Source organism: Cibotium barometz, chromosome 44 (assembly GCF_041138505.1).
Source record: "Cibotium barometz isolate CiBa-2024 chromosome 44, ASM4113850v1, whole genome shotgun sequence".
Classification (NCBI taxonomy): Eukaryota; Viridiplantae; Streptophyta; class Polypodiopsida; order Cyatheales; family Cibotiaceae; genus Cibotium; species Cibotium barometz.
The window spans coordinates 16,532,515-16,552,603 of NC_141089.1; the positions used below are offsets into that span (position 1 = coordinate 16,532,515).

The 20,089-nt window shown below is 46.4% G+C and overlaps 1 protein-coding gene across 1 annotated transcript in view; it reads right to left on the minus strand.

Moving 5' to 3' along the window:
- Positions 1-2,800: 2,800 nt before the first annotated feature.
- The window catches only part of JMJD5 (2-oxoglutarate (2OG) and Fe(II)-dependent oxygenase superfamily protein), a 29,478-nt gene continuing 12,189 nt past the window's right edge, over positions 2,801-20,089 (minus strand). The window contains exons 5-7 of the mRNA XM_086782311.1: positions 3,451-3,546; positions 3,238-3,347; positions 2,801-3,143 (exon numbers count right to left, since the gene is read on the minus strand). Coding sequence (XP_086638437.1) covers positions 3,086-3,143; positions 3,238-3,347; positions 3,451-3,546 — 264 coding nt within the window. The 3' untranslated portion in view covers positions 2,801-3,085. The remainder of the gene's footprint in view (positions 3,144-3,237; positions 3,348-3,450; positions 3,547-20,089) is intronic.

Genomic DNA, 20,089 nt, shown 5'->3' on the forward strand with positions numbered 1-20,089 from the left:
GGATAAAGATGATGCAGTGGCTGTTTTACTAAAAGCAGTCAAGAAGGTGTACCCCACCTTAGTCACCACCTTGAAGAACATATCTAATCCCACCCTTGAAGGAGTCATTCAATCTTGTCTTGATGAAGAAAACAGGCCAAAGAGAGGAGCTGAATCTTCAAATGCAACAACTTCATCGAATATCGAACAAGCTTTGTCACATCAAGTGATCAAAGTAAGATGTGTCCATTGCAAAAAGGTGGATCATTTGGCAAATAATTGTTGGATCAAAACAAACAGGACATATCACTTCTAAATGTCCTAACAGAGAGTCGGAGGCTAACTTTGTATCAGCCTCTAACTCCACAGAGAAATTGTTTTAAATCTCAATGTAACCACACCTATATTCCTAACCTTGTACGCCTGATGTTATAAAGGCAACCTATGTCCAATACCACCTATTCCAATTTTCTTTCATAGTTGGTATTGAGGGGGAGTATTACGAGACTAAGGTTTTGTAAAAGGGGAGGAGAAGGGTGTGTGTGTGAATGGACTTATGGTCCACTAGCTCACCTATTTAAAGGTGCAGCTAGAAGGCATTGTATGGAGCAAGAAGCATAGTTGTATTCTGAGCAATTTAATAAGCAAGATCTTTTCTTGTATTTTGTGAGTCTCTCACCTCCACATATTTAATCTAGCATGAGTCTAACAAAATTGCCTTGGTTTTATAGGCCCTTGAGGGCCTTAACAACATAGGAGTTTGGGGACCATTCATAAAAAATCACATGGATTAACCTTGATGCTTCAAACAAGAGCATGAAAACTTCTTGATGTCCTAATAGTTGACAACATCAATGCAAATTCAATAAAATTGACTTGATTTTTTAGTATCCTAGAAGAAGTTGTGAATTGAATATTACACATGAAGAAACACCTTTTTGGCAAAAAATGCTTATAAAATAAGTTGGTGTGAGTTGCATAGGGTCATAGAGGCTATAGTGGTGTGCCTCCTACCCAAAGGATACCCTCAACAAAGAAACCTTCTAGTTTGTATGAGTTCTTTCTAATAGTATAATTAGAAACATAGTCAAAACAGTAAAATTGGCATAAGAACGTGCATAATTTTTAATATAAAGACCTATATCAAGATCTATTTTTTTAATGTATATTTTAGGGTTTTGAATAGAATGCTCAAAATAACTCGAAAAGATTCATGTACTTTGATGTTAGGAATGACCCATAAATATTTGACCAAAGTTGAGGTTCAATGTACTTAATAGACTTTTGAAGCCTTTCAATCATGCTTCATGACCTTTTTAAAAAATTATCACACTAAGTGTACGAAAGCTTGCAGTACTAGTTCAAGAGTGAGAGGAAAGACAATGAGACCATGAAGGCCAATGAGTTTAACTTACTATAACTTTTTAGCTGATATATTTAAAAATTAAGATCAATTTTCACCAGGATGCACTTCAAACCAATTTATAACTTATTTGTGGATTCTTTTTTTAAAATTTCAAAATAGGTGATAGGATCATGGTTGTAGTTTGATAAGCTTATTAAATGACAAATTTTGTGAGAAAGGGATGCCTGATTATTTTTGGGATAAAGCAATAGGAACATGAGTATATATTATGAACAGAACATCACCTCAAATGTTTGTCATCTTCCATGCACCAAATAGAAGACATGGTGTGGATACAAGTTTCTGGATGCTGTATCCTTTACTTGAGACGGATAATCTGAGTAGCAATATGAAAGTTTACTCTCTTCCCAAGGGGCTAAACAAAGTGCTCAAAAAAAAAAACCGAGGTATAGTGTAATTGCACCTTCAAAAATTAAATTTTACTTTCAATATTTGAGATTGAAGGTTTGGTTTACAGGAGGTTTTACTAATACTGCCTTTAAAAGTAAGTCAAAGGAGGTTTAAGTAATACCTTTAAAAATAATAAAATATTCAAAGGAGGTTTTAAGCAATAATACCTTCAAAAATAATAAAATATTCAAAGGAGGTTTTAAGCAATAATTCCTTCAAAAATAATAAAATATTAAAAAATTACCTGCATATTGTGAGATGGAAGTTTTTTCACCTATAAATTAAAAACTTTTTTTCGAGTAGTGGATAAACAAGATGTGTATAATGCTGTAGCATCTCTTCTGAGATCCTATTAACTTATTCAATTTGTTGAGTCGGTTGTTGTAGCATCTTTGCCGATTCATGTAGGCAACCCGAGATAGCACATGTGCAAGGTCTACATTTCATGATTTGGATTAATTCTAAAATCAACACATGATTAAGATATAATACTTTTTTTTCTTCAAAAAAGTGTACAACAAAAAGTCAGGTGTATCCAATTGATGTCAAGCAAACGCCAATGGTAGCTACATTGAACAGTCACACGAAGAGTCATGCCTCTTGTGTGTGGAGCTATGACCACCTCTACGAGAAGAAGTGTCTGTTCACATGTCCCAAAAGGTTGTGACCTTTCACAAGTACCATCATGACATTGATAAAAATAATAATCAAGTGCCCCTCACATTTCATATTGATGATTTATGAGGTGGTGGACAAGGCACTACAAAAATACACGTTCACAAAAAAACATTTTTCTCCACAAAGCAAAAACTAAAGCTTTAAAATTTTCAAGGGTTTCCTTGAGAATTTGCATGATTTCAATAAAATGCCTTGGATTTTGCAAATTTGAGAAAATAAAATTTGCAAATAAAAACAAAAATGTTATAGGTCCATGCTTACAAGAAGCAGAGAGCATATTAATGAGTCTTGTAGACAAGGAAGTAGGCAGTGACAGATGCATCGAAGTACATGAAAGTGGCATTATCCTTATCCATGCCAAAGATTTATAGGACCCGAAAAGCTATGGTCCTGTACTACAACGCTTGAAAAGACTCCTATAAGTACATACTGCACCTAGTAGCTAGGTATTTGCAACCATGAACACTGTAAGCAGTACCATATCCGCATGAACACAAACATCAACCAGCCTACTCAATCCTCTTTAGGATTATAGCTCAATCCTCTGTAGGATTATAAAATAACCTTAAACTTTGAAATGTACCCCTCTTCCATGATTAAAAAGCTTGTAATCTATACATACCAAAAGCTGAAAGACAAACTCACGTCACACGCTCTCACATAATGCCACCTGCATTTCAATTTTTTTAAGAAATGTCAGATGCACCTATCGCTGCACGGCTTACGGGTAAGAGCAAAAGGAGACATGTTCTATGGAAACAAACCATTTCATAGGTATATAAATCATCTCTCCTGCATTCAGGATGCACTCCGAATATGCAGCACTCGGCAAATCCGGCCATCTCCTAAATGCGTCTGGGGCATCAATGTCCACCTGAGAAAGAGCATCAATGTACAGGGCCTCCACATAAGCTGAGATATACAGAAAATTTCCCTGTGAATCTGGATTATCCATGTGCGTAACCATCAAGACTTACCTCTGACGTGTTGCGTAAATACAGATTTGTTTTGAAGGGGTAAAGTTTTGAGCTCTCAGTTGGAGAATACAAGCGTATATACTTCGACCCCCACACCTGCATACATTGAAAACCAGAATGCCAACAGATCTACAAATGGGTGGCCTAAGACTGTGTGTCTGTGTGCGTGCGTTGCATGCACGCGCTGGCATAGCAGTTTGTGCATCAGGCTCCTTATCTAGAAATCCTGGGTTCAAGTCCCATTCGCTGCCCTTCAGTGCTTTTGTATAGATCATGTGATCTCTGAGAGAGAGAGAGAGAGAGAGAGAGAGAGAGAGAGAATGAAATGATACATTAACGTCTCTAAGAGGCCATAATATGGCCTATGAGACCAAAACTGAGAGTACATCTGAAGTTGGTGTCTCATCAAAGAGAACAACCAAATGAAACTGAAAAGTACAACAAACTGACTGTCTTACAGTTATAAGAACTGTAAGTAAGACTCCTAGATGATACTGAGTAGAAAATACTGGAAAATGTATATCAAGTAGATCCATGTATGCTGATCAGTTGAAGTGCTGCCCTCTCCTCAGATCAAATATCTCCGCCATGGGGCTGTCTAGAATGGAGAGGTCGTAGAAGCAAGGCAGGTGCCTCCGGTGCCGAGTAATAATGACTCTGATCTGGCGATGGTGAGGATGCCGTGGTCGGGATCCTGGTGGGCGTGGCCGGCGAGCACGACATAAGACGACTGCTCTATCAGTGGTGACTCCGTAGGAGTGAGGCTGGTGCCCTGATGGCCCGATGGAGTAGGTATCAAGAGGTGTGTGGGCTGGGTTGCTGGTGCTGGTGCCGGTGCCGGTGCCGAAGAAATCTGTCAGGATCCTCTGTCTAGGTACATCATGGATCGGTCTCTTGTCTGCCAAGAGCGTCTCTCTGTGTCTCCTGAGCTCAAGTAGGAACAATCCCAAGCATCTCTGATCCTCAAACTCCATGACCCTGCGTAAGGGCCCAAAACCCTCTCGGAAGAGGCAGTGATATCTCCCTCGGATCTCATAATATACTGTGCATCGGCAAATGTGGTGCTCCTCTGTCTCTACCTCCTGGTAGCATGGCTGACAAATGCGGTCATCCGAGATCTGATGCACATATTGTCACCAATTGGCCGACCATTTGGTCCATCTCCAGTTTTTGTGTCTCATTCACTTGAGGCCAGGCCGGTGTCTCATGTGAAGAGGCTAGTATTTTTGCTTGACATGGACGGGAGCCAAACTGGTGCCACCCGTGTGTTAGCAAGAAGGTGTCGTATGGACGGGAGCCAGACTGGTGCCACCCGTGTATGACTTGGACTGTGTTCTATCCATGGGATTGTCACGCCATGGAAGAGCCAGTATTCGTGCCGTGTCTTGCCTATGGGACTGTCACTCCATAGGGAGGCTCGTGCCTGGAACTGTGTTTTACCTATGGGATTGTCACTCCATAGGAAGACCAGGATTTATGTTTTACGTCGTGCCATTTTTGTGCCCGACATATATTTTGTACTTGTTCCATGAACGGGATATATGTCCATGATACTTACATATATCCATGTCTAAAAATTTACAATACTTATGCACTCATGTTCTGCCTGTTTGAAACTATTTTCGCATGACTTGTATTTTTGTGTTTGTCTGCTTGACGAGTCACTTACTGAGCAGGGACACCTGCCAGTGAGTCGTGAAGTTTGCTCTGTCTTCTGACGAGTTTTGTTGCGTGTGAACAAGTGGTAAGTGTATTGCACATGTTGGTTTAATACTTTATTCTCTAACCTTTCATTTTATAAGGTTGTATGTTCACATTCACTTAAAAGTGGGCACCCACTTAGGGGCCAAGGTGGGGAGCCACACTTAACTTGTGTGTGTGGGGGGGTGGGTGCATGGTCACCTATCCACACCACCATGAAGCTGGCCGCCCACATGCAAACGTGGGGAGCCAGTCAGCTGTGATGGTTCTATCTCTCCAATTTCTACATAAAAGAACGACCACCTCTCCCGTAAGAACAGGACATCCGGCGACCATCTCATGCGCATGTTCTCCAACAGGTGGTGCCTTCGCTTCTGCTCCCAGGCGGCTGCTGAGCAGGCTGCGCTGCCACCTCTAGCAGGCTGCGCTGCTTACTCTACAAGCGGCTGTGCACCTGATCACCACCCAGCTGTGCTTCTGTCCTCAGGCGGCTGCACTACAAGTTGCTGCGCTACCTACCACAGCAGCCGGCTGTGTCCCCATCACCAGCAGGCTGTGTGTTCATTTCCAACAAGCTGTGCTCCGCAGCCAGGCAGTAGTCCACCACCAACAGGCTGCGCTCCAGCTCCAGCAGGCGGCTGTCCACTGTGTACTTCTCCTCCAGTAGGCGATGGTTGTACCTTGCATACAAGCGGCTCCTGCTTCTTCTCCCTCAAACGGCTGTACCTTCGGTAGAGGAGGAGGAAAAGGAGGTGTCGCCTGGCTGTAGGAGCACAGCCGCCAGCCTGTTCAGCTGGCAGCTGTGCTCCTACAGCCAGGCGACACCTCCTTTTCCTCCTCCTCTACAGTTCAGCTGGCGCTGTGCTCCTACAGCCAGGCGACACCTCCTTTTCCTCCTCCTCTACAGAAGGTACAGCCGTTTGAGGGAGAAGAAGCAGGAGCCGCTTGTATGCAGCCATCGCCTACTGGAGGAGAAGTACACAGTGGACAGCCGCTTGCTGGAGCTGGAGCGCAGCCTGCTGGTGGTGGACTACTGCCTGGCTGCAGAGCACAGCCTGTTGGAAATGAACACACAGCCTGCTGGTGATGGGGACATAGTCGGCTGCTGTGGTAGGTAGCACAACAACTTGTAGTGCAGCCGCCTGAGGACAGAAGCGCTGGCTTGTGATCAGATGCACAGCTGCCTGTAGAGTAAGCAGCGCAGCCTGCTAGAGGTGGCAGCATGCGCAGCCTGCTGGAGTTGGCAGCCAGTCGCCTGCAGAGGAGTAGCGCAGCCTGTTCAGCAGCCGCCTGGGAACAGAAGCGCAGCCTGTTCAGCAGCCGCCTGGGAGCAGAAGCGAAGGCACCACCTGTTGGAGAACATGCGCAAGAGATGGTCGCCGGATGTCCTGATCTTACGGGAGAGGTGGTCGTTCTTTTATGTAGAAATTGGAGAGATAGAACCATCACAGCTGGCTGGCTCCCCACGTTTGCATGTGGGCGGCCAGCTTCATGGTGGTGTGGGTAGGTGACCATGCACCCACCCCCACACACACACAAGTTAAGTGTGGCTCCCCACCTTGGCCCCTAAGTGGGTGCCCACTTTTAAGTGAATGTGAACATACAACCTTATAAAATGAAAGGTTAGAGAATAAAGTATTAAACCAACATGTGCAATACACTAAGACAGAGCAAACTTCACGACTCACTGGCAGGCGTCCCTGCTCAGTAATAAGTGACACGTCAAGCAGGCAAACACAAAAATACAAGTCATGCAAAAACAGTTTCAAACATGCAGAACATGAGTGCATAAGCAAATAGTATCATGGACATATCTCCCGTTCATGGAACAAGTACAAAATATCTGTCGAGCACAAAAATGGCACGACGTAAAACATAAATCCTGGTCTTCCTATGAAGTGACAATCCCATAGGTAAAACACAGTTCCAGGCACGAGCCTCCCTATGGAGTGACAGTCCCATAGGCAAGACACGGCACGAATACTGGCTCTTCCATGGCGTGACAATCCCATGGATAGAACACAGTCCAGGTCATACACGGGTGGCACCAGTCCACATGAGACACCGGCCTGGCCTCAAGTGAACGAGACACAAAAACTGGAGATGGACCAAATGGTCGGCCAATTGGTGACACATATCGCCTTGTCTCAATCCGTAGCTGGTGTGATGAGGTCCGGATCTGTCCAATGGCACAACGTATCCCATGTGATAGGTGTACATCCATGTACGCCGGGTAGGTGATAAAATCATCTGGTGAGAGGTGTCGAAAATGGCTCTTGTAATGAGCCATTTTCGTGCCTAAGGGCTCAAGGGGACTAGTCCATGTCCTCTCTATGTCCACTCTGACAATATCCATCCTAATCACGCGGTTTTGCTCTGAGCGGGTGAGATCCAAAAATGGACAATCCAGGCTGTTCTGAAAGAGTGGTAGTGCCTCTATCCGCAAACCATGATCTCATTTGAGCATACCAACAATGAGTATCTCCATCCTCTGCCAACTGTATGGATGAGGTCAATGCCAATCGAGAGTACATCAGCTCAGGGAACTCCCATAGCCGTTGTAAAATGGTAACTGCTTGGAATAGGGCCTCGATCACTATTGGTGCGGCACCCAGCTCAACCCGAACAATCTCATGTGGTACCGATGATCCAAAAATGGACAATCCAGGTTGTACTGAAAGAGTGGTAGTACCTCTATCCCCAAACCATGTAGGTCAAACCATGATCTCATTTGAGCATACCAACAATGAGTATCTCCATCCTCTGCCAACTGTATGGATGAGGTCAATGCCAATCGGGAGTACCTCTGCTGAGGGAAATCCCATAGCCACTGTAAAAAGGTAACTGCCTGGAATAGGGCCTCGGTCACTACTGGTGCGACACCCAGCTTAGCCCGAACAATCTCATGTGGTACCGATGATTTGCTCCGAATCATGCGGGCAATCATCATAATCGGTGGTCTCTCCATTTGCCTCCACCCCTCATTCGTCCCTCTCTGAGATTTGTGATGTATGCTGGGCCCCCAAATTGGAGCACGGTGTGTATCAAATAGCCACAATTTGGTGCACGGCTCCTGAAATTGTATGTGTGCACACTGCCTCTCAAGTGCCCCCAAGGCTACATGCCCTCGAGCTAATCTAGCTGTTGCTGCCTCCTTCAAGGAGAAACGCGTCTTGTGAAAGTAACTCCCAAGTAGACATGACCTGACGCACTCAACCCGGTCCCCTCGGAAAGTGAATTGAGACTCTAATCTCGTCACCCATGCCTGTGTGGTGTTAAACACCATAACCTTGGTTTTCCCAAGGTTCACTATCAGATCTCTATCCGCATAGAATGCCTGTAATGCATCCAGACGTCTCTGTAATCCCTTCGGAGAGTTTGAGATTAGAAGAATATCATCAGCATATATCAAGATGGTATCAACACCCCTGCCAGGCATGCCCCTCGGCCTCCCAATCTGTCTACATAATAGGAGACCACATCAATGTACAGTCCAAAGAGGGTGGGTGATAGCGGGCATCCCTGCTTCACAACTATCATGCTGGTCACCATATTGGATAGTCCGCCTGGAGCTCGGACTCTGCCTGTCACAGACTCATACAAAGCATATAAACCCCACTGCATATCCTCCGCTACCTCAATGTCATGCAATCTGTGCATAAGCCTGGCACGTGGTACGGTATCGAAGGCTTTGCAGAAGTCCACAAAGCAACAGTATATCCTTCTCTTCTGTGCCCTGCCCTCTTCAATAAGTGCCCAAAGTGTCAGTATGTAATCCAAGGTAGTAAATCCTCTCCTGAAGCCGGCCTATCCCTGTGCTTGATGACCATGCCTATTTGCCCAACGGCTCAGCTCCAACTCCAATATAGAGCCATATAGTTTGGCCAAGTAATGACCAATCATGATCATCCTATAGTTGCCTGGTACCATGGGGTCCCCACTCTTAAAGAGTGGTACAATGATATGCTCTGTCCAGCTTGCCAGGAAACCCTAGCACGATTAAACACATGTACGATCAGCGGAGCCAAAGTATCGCGCGCATATGAAAAGTGCTCTCCAACTAGCCCATCATGATCTTGTGCCTTTCCATTCTGTAACCTGTATATCGCATCTAGCACCATCCGCATAGTAAAAAAGGTGCTGCTAGCCGGTCTAGCTCCCAGTGGAGGGGGGGTGGGCGGCTGTCCTGGTGCATCATACAGCTCTCTAGCATAAGCATGCCATGCCTCAAGTGCAGTAATCGGAGTACCAGGCTCTCTCTCCTGTAACATCTTCCATGCCCTCTTGTTGTCCTTCCCGAAGAAGAGTTGGTAGATCTCCTCCTCTAACTTAGCCAAGTAGGCTTGTTTCTTCCTCCACACAAGGCATCGAAAGATCATCCTGGTGTGTGTGCGTGTGAGTCCCAATGGCAATCTCACGCTGTAGCTGCGCCCGTGTCTCACGACACTCATCATCATATCAACTGTTCTGTGGGGTAGTGCTACGGGGTGGGGGGGGGGGGGTGGGTGTAAGGCATAGTCACAGGGGACGGAGGGGACGGCTGCTTGGAACGCGGGGACGGCGATTCGGGACGGAACAGTGACGAGGACGGACAGACGTCCCCCACGGCACGTTTCTCACAGGGGACGGCGACGGGGACGGCTCTGTGAGGGGACGGCAGAGAGCCGTTGCGCTTCCCGTTTCTAGCCGTTTATGTCTGTTGGCTTGGCCTTGGGCCTTGGCCCTTGAGCCTTGAGCCTTTGAGGCTTGGCCCTCTCTCTCTCTCTTGCCCTTGAGGCTTTCCTCTCTCTCTCTTGCCTATCTATATAAGAACAAGCCTCTACAAGGCTACAAGCACACACAACTCTCAAGGCTCAGGCTTTCAAGGCTCAAGCTTCTTCTAGCTTCCAACTTCCAAGTTCCAAGCCTCTAGGCTCTCACACAAGGCCCACGGGCCGCCGCCCTACTATCTAGATTCTAGAATCTAGACTCTCTCTCTCTCTCTCTCTCTCTCTCTCTCTCTCTCTCCCCCTCCCTCAAGCCTCTTGAGTCTTCCAACTTCCAAGACTCTAGGCTCTAGGCCTCTCTCTCTCTCACGGTTCACCTCTCCCTCAACTTTCAAGCCTCTTGAGTCTTCCAACTTCCAAGCCTCTAGAGTCTAGGCTCTAGCCTCTAGGCTCTAGGCCTCTAGCCTCTAGGCTCTCTCTCTCTCTCTCTCTCTTTCTCTCTCTCTCTCATTCCTCAAGGCTCAAGAGTCAAGCCATCTTCAACCATGGCATCCTCCTCACGTGCCGGGGCTTCTCGTAGAAGGACAACGGGATGGACATGGTGGGAGGAGGTTAACTACACCATATCCGTTCATGGAGGCGGTTCTCGGCCATGGGTATGCAAGCTTTGCCCGTACCAACGAACGGGTGGCGCCGACAAAGTGCGAGCCCACCTCTTGCATGAGAGTGGGCATGAGGTGAGGTTTTGCACGAATGTCACGCCCGAGAAGAGACGGGAACTTCTTGACAAGCTTAGCGTCTACGAAGCGGTCGAAGCGACAAGAAGGACACCACGAGTGGCCGTTGATCCCGCGACGATGGTGGATCGGGATCATGCACACCATCACCTTCACCATCAAGTCGGAATGTTACTCCATCCACGACGCCGGCACCCTCCATCTCCACGGCCTCTCAATCATTACGTGGCCCACAGCGACAATCTACACTTGGGGAGAATTGGAACCCCAAGTTGAAGGAGGAGGTGGATATGGTGGTGGCCTGCTTCTTCTTCCACGACCACATTGCCTTTCAAGCGGCTAGGTAAGTGCAATCGATCATTGCCAATTCATCATTCATGTTTTCATCATCCTAGTCCCCTTCTCATTAGTAAATTACTTTCTTGAATAGGTCAGAATACTTCAAGGTCATGATTAAGAAGATTGGGGAGTATGGCTCAACCTATACGCCCCCCTCATCCGAGAGCTTGCGCACTACATTGCTCGAGAAGGAGAAGCGCATTGTAGAGCAAGCGGCCGACGACACAAAGCGGCAATGGGAGAGGAACGGAGTCTCCTTCATTGTGGATGAATGGAGTGACACCCGCAAGAGGAGTATTCACGGCATGGTTGCATATTCCCGCGGAGAGATGTACTTCATCTCATCTCATGATGCATCCGGCACTGGAAAGAGCGCGGATGTGCTTGCGGCGGAGTGGGCTACCACCATGGAGATCGTTGGCCCCGAGCATGTAGTGGGCTTTGTTGCGGATGGGGAGCCTTCCAATAGGGCGGCAAGAGCTATTCTCCAAGGTATGTATGGACATGTCACGGTGTCCTTTTGTATGGCTCATTGCCTAAACAACCTCCTCAAGGACATCGGGGCATTACCATGGATCAGCCCGCTCATTGAGGAGGCCAACACCATGGTCTCCTTTGTCCTCAACCACCAAAGACTTCGGTATGAGTTCAACAAGAGGTCCTGTCTCTCTCTCCTCAAATATTCCGACACCCGGTTTGCCTACAACTTTCTCATGTTGGGCCGGTTGAAGGATTGTAGCGGTGCTTTGAGGAGGCTTTTCCTTAGCGACGAGTTTGTCGCCATGCAAGAGTCCCATACAAACACTGGCCAAGAGTGTAGGCTACGGGCGGATGACGCCTCTTGGTGGGAGCGTGTGAAGACCACAGATGCTATGGTGAGGCCCATAGTCCACCTATTGAGGATTGTAGACGCTATGCAACCATGCATAGGCAAGGTCTACAAGGCCATGGATCGCATTATAGAGAAGTTGAAAGACTTCGTGCCTAACGAAGACAGATACGAGGAGATCCATGCCTTGTGTCTAGGAAGGTGGAATTCCTACTACTCTCCATTGCATGCAGCAGCTTATGTGGTGGACCCAGAATTCCAAGGCAACAAGCAGAAGAGCGACCGGGAGGTAAGCGTTGGATGGAGGATCATCTTGGATCGTCTTGTGCCTGATGCATCGGTTAGGCGCAAGATCAGGGACCAGCTTTCGATGTACAGGTCATTTCATGGCTCCTATGGTTGTCATGATGCACAGGTTGACCGCTCCAAAGTTGGTGCTGCTCTATGGTGGGAGGACTTTGGTTCAGATGGACCGGAGCTGCAGCAGCTTGCCATCCGCATACTTAGCCAGGCCGTCAGCTCCTCTTGCTTGGAGCACCTTTGGAGTACCTACAGCCACATTGCATCTAGGAAGAGGAACCGACTCGGGGTAGAGCGTGCCAATGACCTTGTCTTCGTCAGCGCGAACTTTGCAAGAGCATGACCAAGAAGGCAGATTCCTTCACCGAGTGGGAGATGAGTCAACAAGAAGAGCAACAAGAGGATGAGGTGCAGGAGCAGTATGCCAGTGAGGATGAGACTGAGGATGAGCTTGATGCTTCTTTGGCACAAGCTACCCATGACCATGAGGCGAGCACTTCACGTGGATGAACATTTGTGATATGCAGCGGAAGTCTTTGTATTGGAAGATCCTGTCACACAATATGCTCACACCGTCTTCTGTATCCTGAGTTTCATGAGTTTAGCAATCCACTTTAATACTTCAAACTTTAAAGAGATGAGAGAGAGAGATATGAGAACTGTACACCAGATTGGGTCCCGAATTACCCATTGAAGGGCCCCCTATCCCGATAACGAGATAGTATTTGCTTTATTTCTTTAGAGAGAATGACTGTGGACTGTAGATAAGCCAAACGCAAGATCTCGGAGGATCGGAGAGCGGCTGATCTATACACTGCTGTAGAAACACCTCAATGACTTGATCTTGAGCCTATGCACTCTTCCCAAGGGCATGAGGAAGGGCTGCACACCTGAGGCTCAAAGAAGAAGAAGGTGGACTGTTCTACACACTGTTAGAATGCTGAAAACACATATGAATGCTGTGTTACCTTCACCAGATGACTGCTGAATGTGTGGATGATGCACAGAAGGCTGGACACTGATGCAAACAACTGTTTCAGGGCTGGAAACTGCTGTAGACTGAGCCTTCAGGGCTGGAAACTGCTGTAGACTGAACCTTCAGGGCTGGAAACTGCTGTGGACAGAAACGCTGAAGTGTAGGGGTGCTGAGGAACTGAAACGCAGACCTGTAGGGCTGCTGAACTGCAAAACGCAGGTGTTCTGAAGCTGCTGGACAGAAACGCTGAGGTCCTGAGGCTGCTGGACAGAAACGCATGCATGTACTGCTGATTTGGAGACTGTAGAGGACTGAATCAGGGCTGCTTTGGTGCTGAAGACAGGCTGATTGGAGGCTGATAGCCGGCGCCTAGGGCTGACTGAAGCTAGGGTTTCTCAAGGGGCTGGAGAAGCAAGCTTATGGGCTCTAGGGCTGGATTAGTCTTGGGCTGAAAGCAAGGAGGAGGAGAGCTCTTAGCACAATGAAGACTGAATGAGGAAAATAGGCTCTAGGCAAGCCTATTTATACTAACTGGAGGTTGGTCATTTAATAAAATTTATATTTATAAATGCCCAATAATGCAAATAATGCTAAATAAATACTAATAAATATGGAAAAAATACCAGATAAATCCCAGTAAATTCCCTAAGGCTTTGGGGATGTTCTAAATGATGCACAGGCATATGAATGCATATTATGCAGGATGCAGAGTGCTTTCTGATGCAAACCCTAAGGCTTCTACTGACTCTACATGCATGAATGATTCTCTCCAAGTGGGTTAAGGGACTTAACTGATTGACTGACCCACTAAGGCTGAGGAATGACCTACGTAGCTCGTGCCTGACTTATCTTGGACTGAGGATGTACAATGGGGTCACGGCGTACGACAATTATCATCCTATTGGGTTCTAAAACTGTACAACTGCTGCACTTCTGATGATGAGCCATCTTGTCACCATGCACTGAGTGCAGAGTGCATGTGACATTCCCTCCTGATTAGCTTGGCGGCAAGTTCATGGCTTCCAAGTAGTCCGCCAATAACTGGGGATACTCCTGGAAGAACTCGTCGTCGAGCCATACGGCTTCGTGGGTACCTCGATCTCGGAATTTCGTATAGAACTGACGAATCCGTCGACCGGAACCATGCTTCCATCGATGAAGAAGGATCTGCTCAGGCTCAATCACTTCTGCCTCGTCTACCACGTATGGCTGCTGTTCATCTGAAACATCAAACACTTCTGGACCAACATATGGTTTTAGCCAAGAAACACGGAAAACATCATGCATTGTCCAACTGGCAGGCAACTTTAACTTCATTGAGACATCACTTATCTTTTTAACTATTGGAAAAGGGCCAAAACTACGGAATGAAAGCTTGGGACAATGTTTGCCCACTTGTTTCAATCTTTGTTTCATGATGCACTGAGAGACCCAATCCCCTTCCTTGAAGTGGATATCTCGTCTAAACTTACATGTCTGTCTGTGAACTGAATGATGGCCAGGCTCAAAATTGAGGGCCAAACTGGGTTGAGTACCAAACTCTGCGGAATCGACATACTGATCTTCTAAGTCCTTTCCAGAGATGTTGAGAATGGTAGACTCCTGACTGGTTGGGATGCTGGTCTTTCTACTAAGAACATCTGCTACTGGGTTATGCTGACCAGGGATGTACTTAATCATTCCTCCAACTTGTTGGAAGAACTGACCCTGTCTAGTGTACTGAGCACTCCACTGGGCACTTGGCATCATCGGGAGCCACTTAAGTGCTTGGTGGTCTATGGTGACTGTGAAAATGTGTCCATAAGGAACATGTTTCAAATGTTTGAGAACTGACTGCTGTTCTAGCTTGCCCTTGAAAGTCTTGGAAAGACAAGAGGGAAACTTGCTAGGAGGTTCTGCTAATAACTGTGGGATACTGGGTAGGAGATCATCCTTAAAAATGTCTGAATGAGAAAGGAGATCTGCCAACTGGGGGACTGAAGACGATGAGACAGCGGTTATTGATGAGATAGAAGCTGTCTGAGCATAAATTAACGCTCCTTTTGCTCCCTTGAACATAGCTCGTCGAGCCTGGAGATGAGAAATCATAGGAACGCCAAGAATGCTCCTATCCCCCCGAATCATGACAGGCTCAGGAAAACCTTTAGAGATGATAAAGGTGTCCTGCCCCCAATTGGGAATAGGTTCATACTGACGAAACCACTGGATTCCTAAGATCATGTCACATCCCAAAAGAGGAGAGACAATGAAATCTCACCGGAATGCGGCCTTTTGAACTTGAAAAGAAAACTGTTGTGCCTTCTGAGAGATGTGGGTGCGGAGACCAAGTGTAAACCCGTCTACCTCCAAATGATAGGGCACTAAGGTACAGCTCATGTTGGTAGCCAACTGGGGAGAGATGGCATCCTCAGAACTGCCCATGTCAAAAAGAATTATGAACTGTTGGCCCTTGGCAGAGCCATAAGCTCGGATCAGGCTTTTCTGTGTGGTTGTTGCCTCACCCTCCTGCTTAGCATCAAGTACCATGGATGGCATGGAATGCATAGAAGGAAAGATCTGAACCGCATTGGTGGTAGCAGGGAGGTCTGGAGGAGCGGGGGATACTGCGGCAACTGTGGCAGAAGGCTCTTTGGAGGCTTGCTCCGCTTGTCTTTTTGGACACCTTGGATTCCTTACCCCCTGAACTAGAGCTAGGACTGTTGTCTCTCTTAGTGTCTTTAGAAGACGAATTACCCTTCCCCTGTTGGGGTTTGGTACTGGACTGAGATGACTGCTTGGGCTTGCCTCCATTCATCTTCATTTCTTCATTCTGAGCGAGAGTCAGAGCCCGGTCATATGTACTTGGTTCAAAGTTACGAACTGTGAACCGAATGTTGGAGTCCAATCCACGAATGAATTGCTCCATCTTAACCTGCTCAGATAACCCTAACTGATGTGCTAAAGTAATAACCTTACCGGAAAACTGAAGCACTGGGGATCCGTTCTGTCTGAGTCCATAGAACTCGTCTTTCAGACCGGTCATGTACTGGGGCGGGAGAAATCTGGTCTTCAGGTCATGGACAAAGATGTCCCAGTCAAAGGCTCTGACACCTGTGGCCTGGTCAGTATGAATACTAGACCAATGCTGCCACCAAGTAACTGCCTCACCAATGAGATGGGGAGCCGCTAAGTGGACTTTGTCTTGTGGGTCTGTGATCCTAGCTAATGGAAAATGAGCATTAAACTGATGAACAAATTGATTAACTGAAGAATGATCACACTTACCATCATACTTACTGAAATTTGGTTGACTGCGAATGATGGTGGTTGATGCTACTGCGGGCTGCTGGCTGGTGACACCTATGACTGGGGAGACTGGGGAGAGCTACTGATACCTCAAGTGTATGGCCTCCTTTTCCCGTTGGTATTCGAGTAACATACGTTCTCGATCAAGCTCACGTTGGTGTTCCCGAGCGGCGAGGTCAGCCTGACGCCGGTCTTCGTCGATCCTGCGTTGGGCTTCCTCATAGTCCCGTCTTTCTTCTTTTTCTCTTCTCCTTCGGGCCTCGTCCTCTCTCCTTTGTTGTTCCATCTGAAAGAAGAGGGAGATGTAGTCGGGTGCTGCTGGAGGTGTAGAAGGACGTGCTGCTGCTGTCTCCAAGAGTTGGAGACGCTCCATGAGTAGCTGGTTTTGAGCTCTAAGAAGAGCTATGGTGTCTGCTCTAGGCGGAAGAACAAGGTCTCCTTCGGGGGAGACGTCTTCCGGCTGATGAGTACTCTCTCCTGTAGACATGATGCTGAAGTCGGTGGTCGAGCCGGAACGCAATCTAACCATCCGAGGATGCCCCCACGCTAGGATACGGTGTGTGTGGACAATTTGAATCTGATACCAATGTGATTGAGGACTGAATCAGGGCTGCTTTGGTGCTGAAAACAGGCTGATTGGAGGCTGATAGCCGGCGCCTAGGGCTGACTGAAGCTAGGGTTTCTCAAGGGGCTGGAGAAGCAAGCTTATGGGCTCTAGGGCTGGATTAGTCTTGGGCTGAAAGCAAGGAGGAGGAGAGCTCTTAGCACAATGAAGACTGAATGAGGAAAATAGGCTCTAGGCAAGCCTATTTATACTAACTGGAGGTTGGTCATTTAATAAAGTTTATATTTATAAATGCCCAATAATGCAAATAATGCTAAATAAATACTAATAAATATGGAAAAAATACCAAATAAATCCCAGTAAATTCCCTAAGGCTTTGGGGATGTTCTAAATGATGCACAGGCATATGAATGCACATTATGCAGGATGCAGAGTGCTTTCTGATGCAAACCCTAAGGCTTCTACTGACTCTACATGCATGAATGATTCTCTCCAAGTGGGTTAAGGGACTTAACTGATTGACTGACCCACTAAGGCTGAGGAATGACCTACGTAGCTCGTGCCTGACTTATCTTGGACTGAGGATGTACAATGGGGTCACGGCGTACGACAATTATCATCCTATTGGGTTCTAAAACTGTACAACTGCTGCACTTCTGATGATGAGCCATCTTGTCACCATGCACTGAGTGCAGAGTGCATGTGACAACATTCATGGATCATGATTCATGGGCCTTACTACTTAGCTCTAGCCTCTAGCCTCTAGTCTTCAGCACTTTTTTGTCATTGACTCATTTGAGTCCGTCCATGTATTCTTAAGGCTTAGTCCTGACTCCTGACTCTTGAGTCATGACTCATTTTGTATCTACTTAATTATTAATATGACTCAAAAGCTTACCATTTTAGTGTAAATTTGTGCTCATTTTGATGTACTTCCAAAGTAGAATAAGTGTAGAGTAGAAAAATTTTAAAAAAAAAGTATTTTTTGAGTGCCGTTCCATCCCCCGTCCCCGTTCCCTACTTATGGCCGTCCCCCGTCCCGTCCCCCGTCCCCGTCCGCCATCCCTTGTGATTATGGTGTAAGGGATCATAGTGCAGGGAAACGCATACGAGACGGATGCATGTAGTACACTTACCAATCCTCTCGCAAACTCGTCCAGAGGGCTATGCAGGTCTAAAGCAAACAAGCCATCAGATACTGCATCTCGGTAAACCCACGTGTAAACCATAGTAACATGAAACGTTTCGTCCGTTTCGTTGTTTCATCGTTTCGAAGGTTTCGTTTCGATTGTTTTGGACGAAACGCAAAGGTTTCGAAATGACACTTCTTATATACACATACCAAATTTATAAAACAGCCAACAAAAAGATGAAGATGTATTTTTTGGGACTAGTGGGTATGAAATTCATCATTTTTGGGAGTAGGTTTTTTGGTATTTTCGAAATTTGGGCAAGAAAAGGGAAGAAAGAGAGGAGAAAAGAAACAAGTTGGAAGGGAAGAGGGAGGTGAGAAGAAAAGGAGAGAAAGTTGGAAGACAAGAAAAGGTGAGAAAGAGAAGGAGGGAAGAGGAGGGGTGGACCGTGGAGGAGGAGAGAGAAAGAAGAAAAGGGAAGAGGAAGAGGAGGCGTGGAGGAGAAGAAGTGAAGGAGCGAAAAGGAGGAGTGGATGAGGAGAAGAGGCGGAGCAACAGGTCGCGACCGAGAAGAAGTGTCGGATGTGTGAAGTGGCAAATGGGCAGCAAACAAGGACGGAAACGATGGCAAAAATCGCATTTGCAAAAAAAAACTCCCGCCCGTTTTTTTGACCTCACTTTACATTTGGGCGAAACACCGTTTCAATGGGCAGGTTTCGTTTTGTTTCGAAATGTTTCGTGCCGTTTCGACAGGGCAAAATGGGTTTTTATGTTACTATGGTGTAAACTGATATCTCAGGTACCTAGGTAGATGAGTAGCTGGCCCATCTCTCGAGGGTCTACCTACTAGTGTGAAACTCAAGTATGCATGATCGGCTACTATGCCAATGGGCCGACTAGAAATCGTGAAACCCCGCACATCAGGTATCAATGAAGGAGATCCCATCAAGTAGTCCGCTGTGCTCGCTCCCCCTTTAGAGTTCCAGTGCGTGAGAGCATCTGATCCCTGCCATCTCGATAGGCCATTGTATATGACCAGCCCATGTGCACTCCGGAGTCTTTCAATGTTATAACCAAGTCACTTCTCTCTCTCTCTCTCTCTCTCTCTCTCTCTCTCTCTCTCTCTCCCACCACCTAGATCCTACCTATAATGCCAGTCTTTCCACACTCTTGTTTCACATTGAAGCCTTCCCACTCTAAATGCTAAAAACCATCTTTGCCCAATCTCTCCATAAGGCTGCCTAACAATGCCTTTATTTTACTAATAGATCCGCAAAGAACCTCCTATACGCTTTGACTTTAAAAAATGGATGGTAAGATGAAGAGAGTAAGGCATTGCGTGAACATCGCAGTGAACAAGTCTACCAAGAACATCCTTGGGCACATCAAACAAAACAGGAAACAAACACGCATTTCTTAAGGCCAATGAGCAAGAATTGCTTAGAATATTGTATGGCAGTAAATCTATGGATTTCTAATTCAAGTTTCTAAAACAAGAAGCAGAATGCCACGCTGTAACTTCCCACGGTGTTTCGCAAAACACTTGACCATTAATGCAATTAAACATTGAAACCGGCCATAGCCTTAACACATATCCATCATCACTTTGCATAAAACATAAAAGCTAGACAAAACATCAAGAAATGCTGCAAGTGGAGCTTGCACATGTGACACCGCATAGATGCCGGGCCAACCCCCCCTTTGGAGTATTTTATTACCGAAGGAGAATAATATCATGTACTTTGAGGGCCTTACTCTCCCTACAGGAGATACCGGATTATCCATATACAAATGCCATAACATAGCCCAATAGGAGGCAACCATAAAATTCAGCCCCGGAACACAAGCTGTAGAAATGCCGAGCCAACAATATAATCCATATACCTCCGTGTGGGTACTGATTCTTCCCCAAAAACCAAGGGTCTTCATGCAATAGAGCTGGTACAACAATTATAACTCTCCATTCAGCCGTACAACAAGTACAATGGTGGTTGGTACAACAAGTACAAGGGTTGGTACAACAAGTACAGTGGCTAGAAATCATAATAAAATGATTAAGTACCCTTGC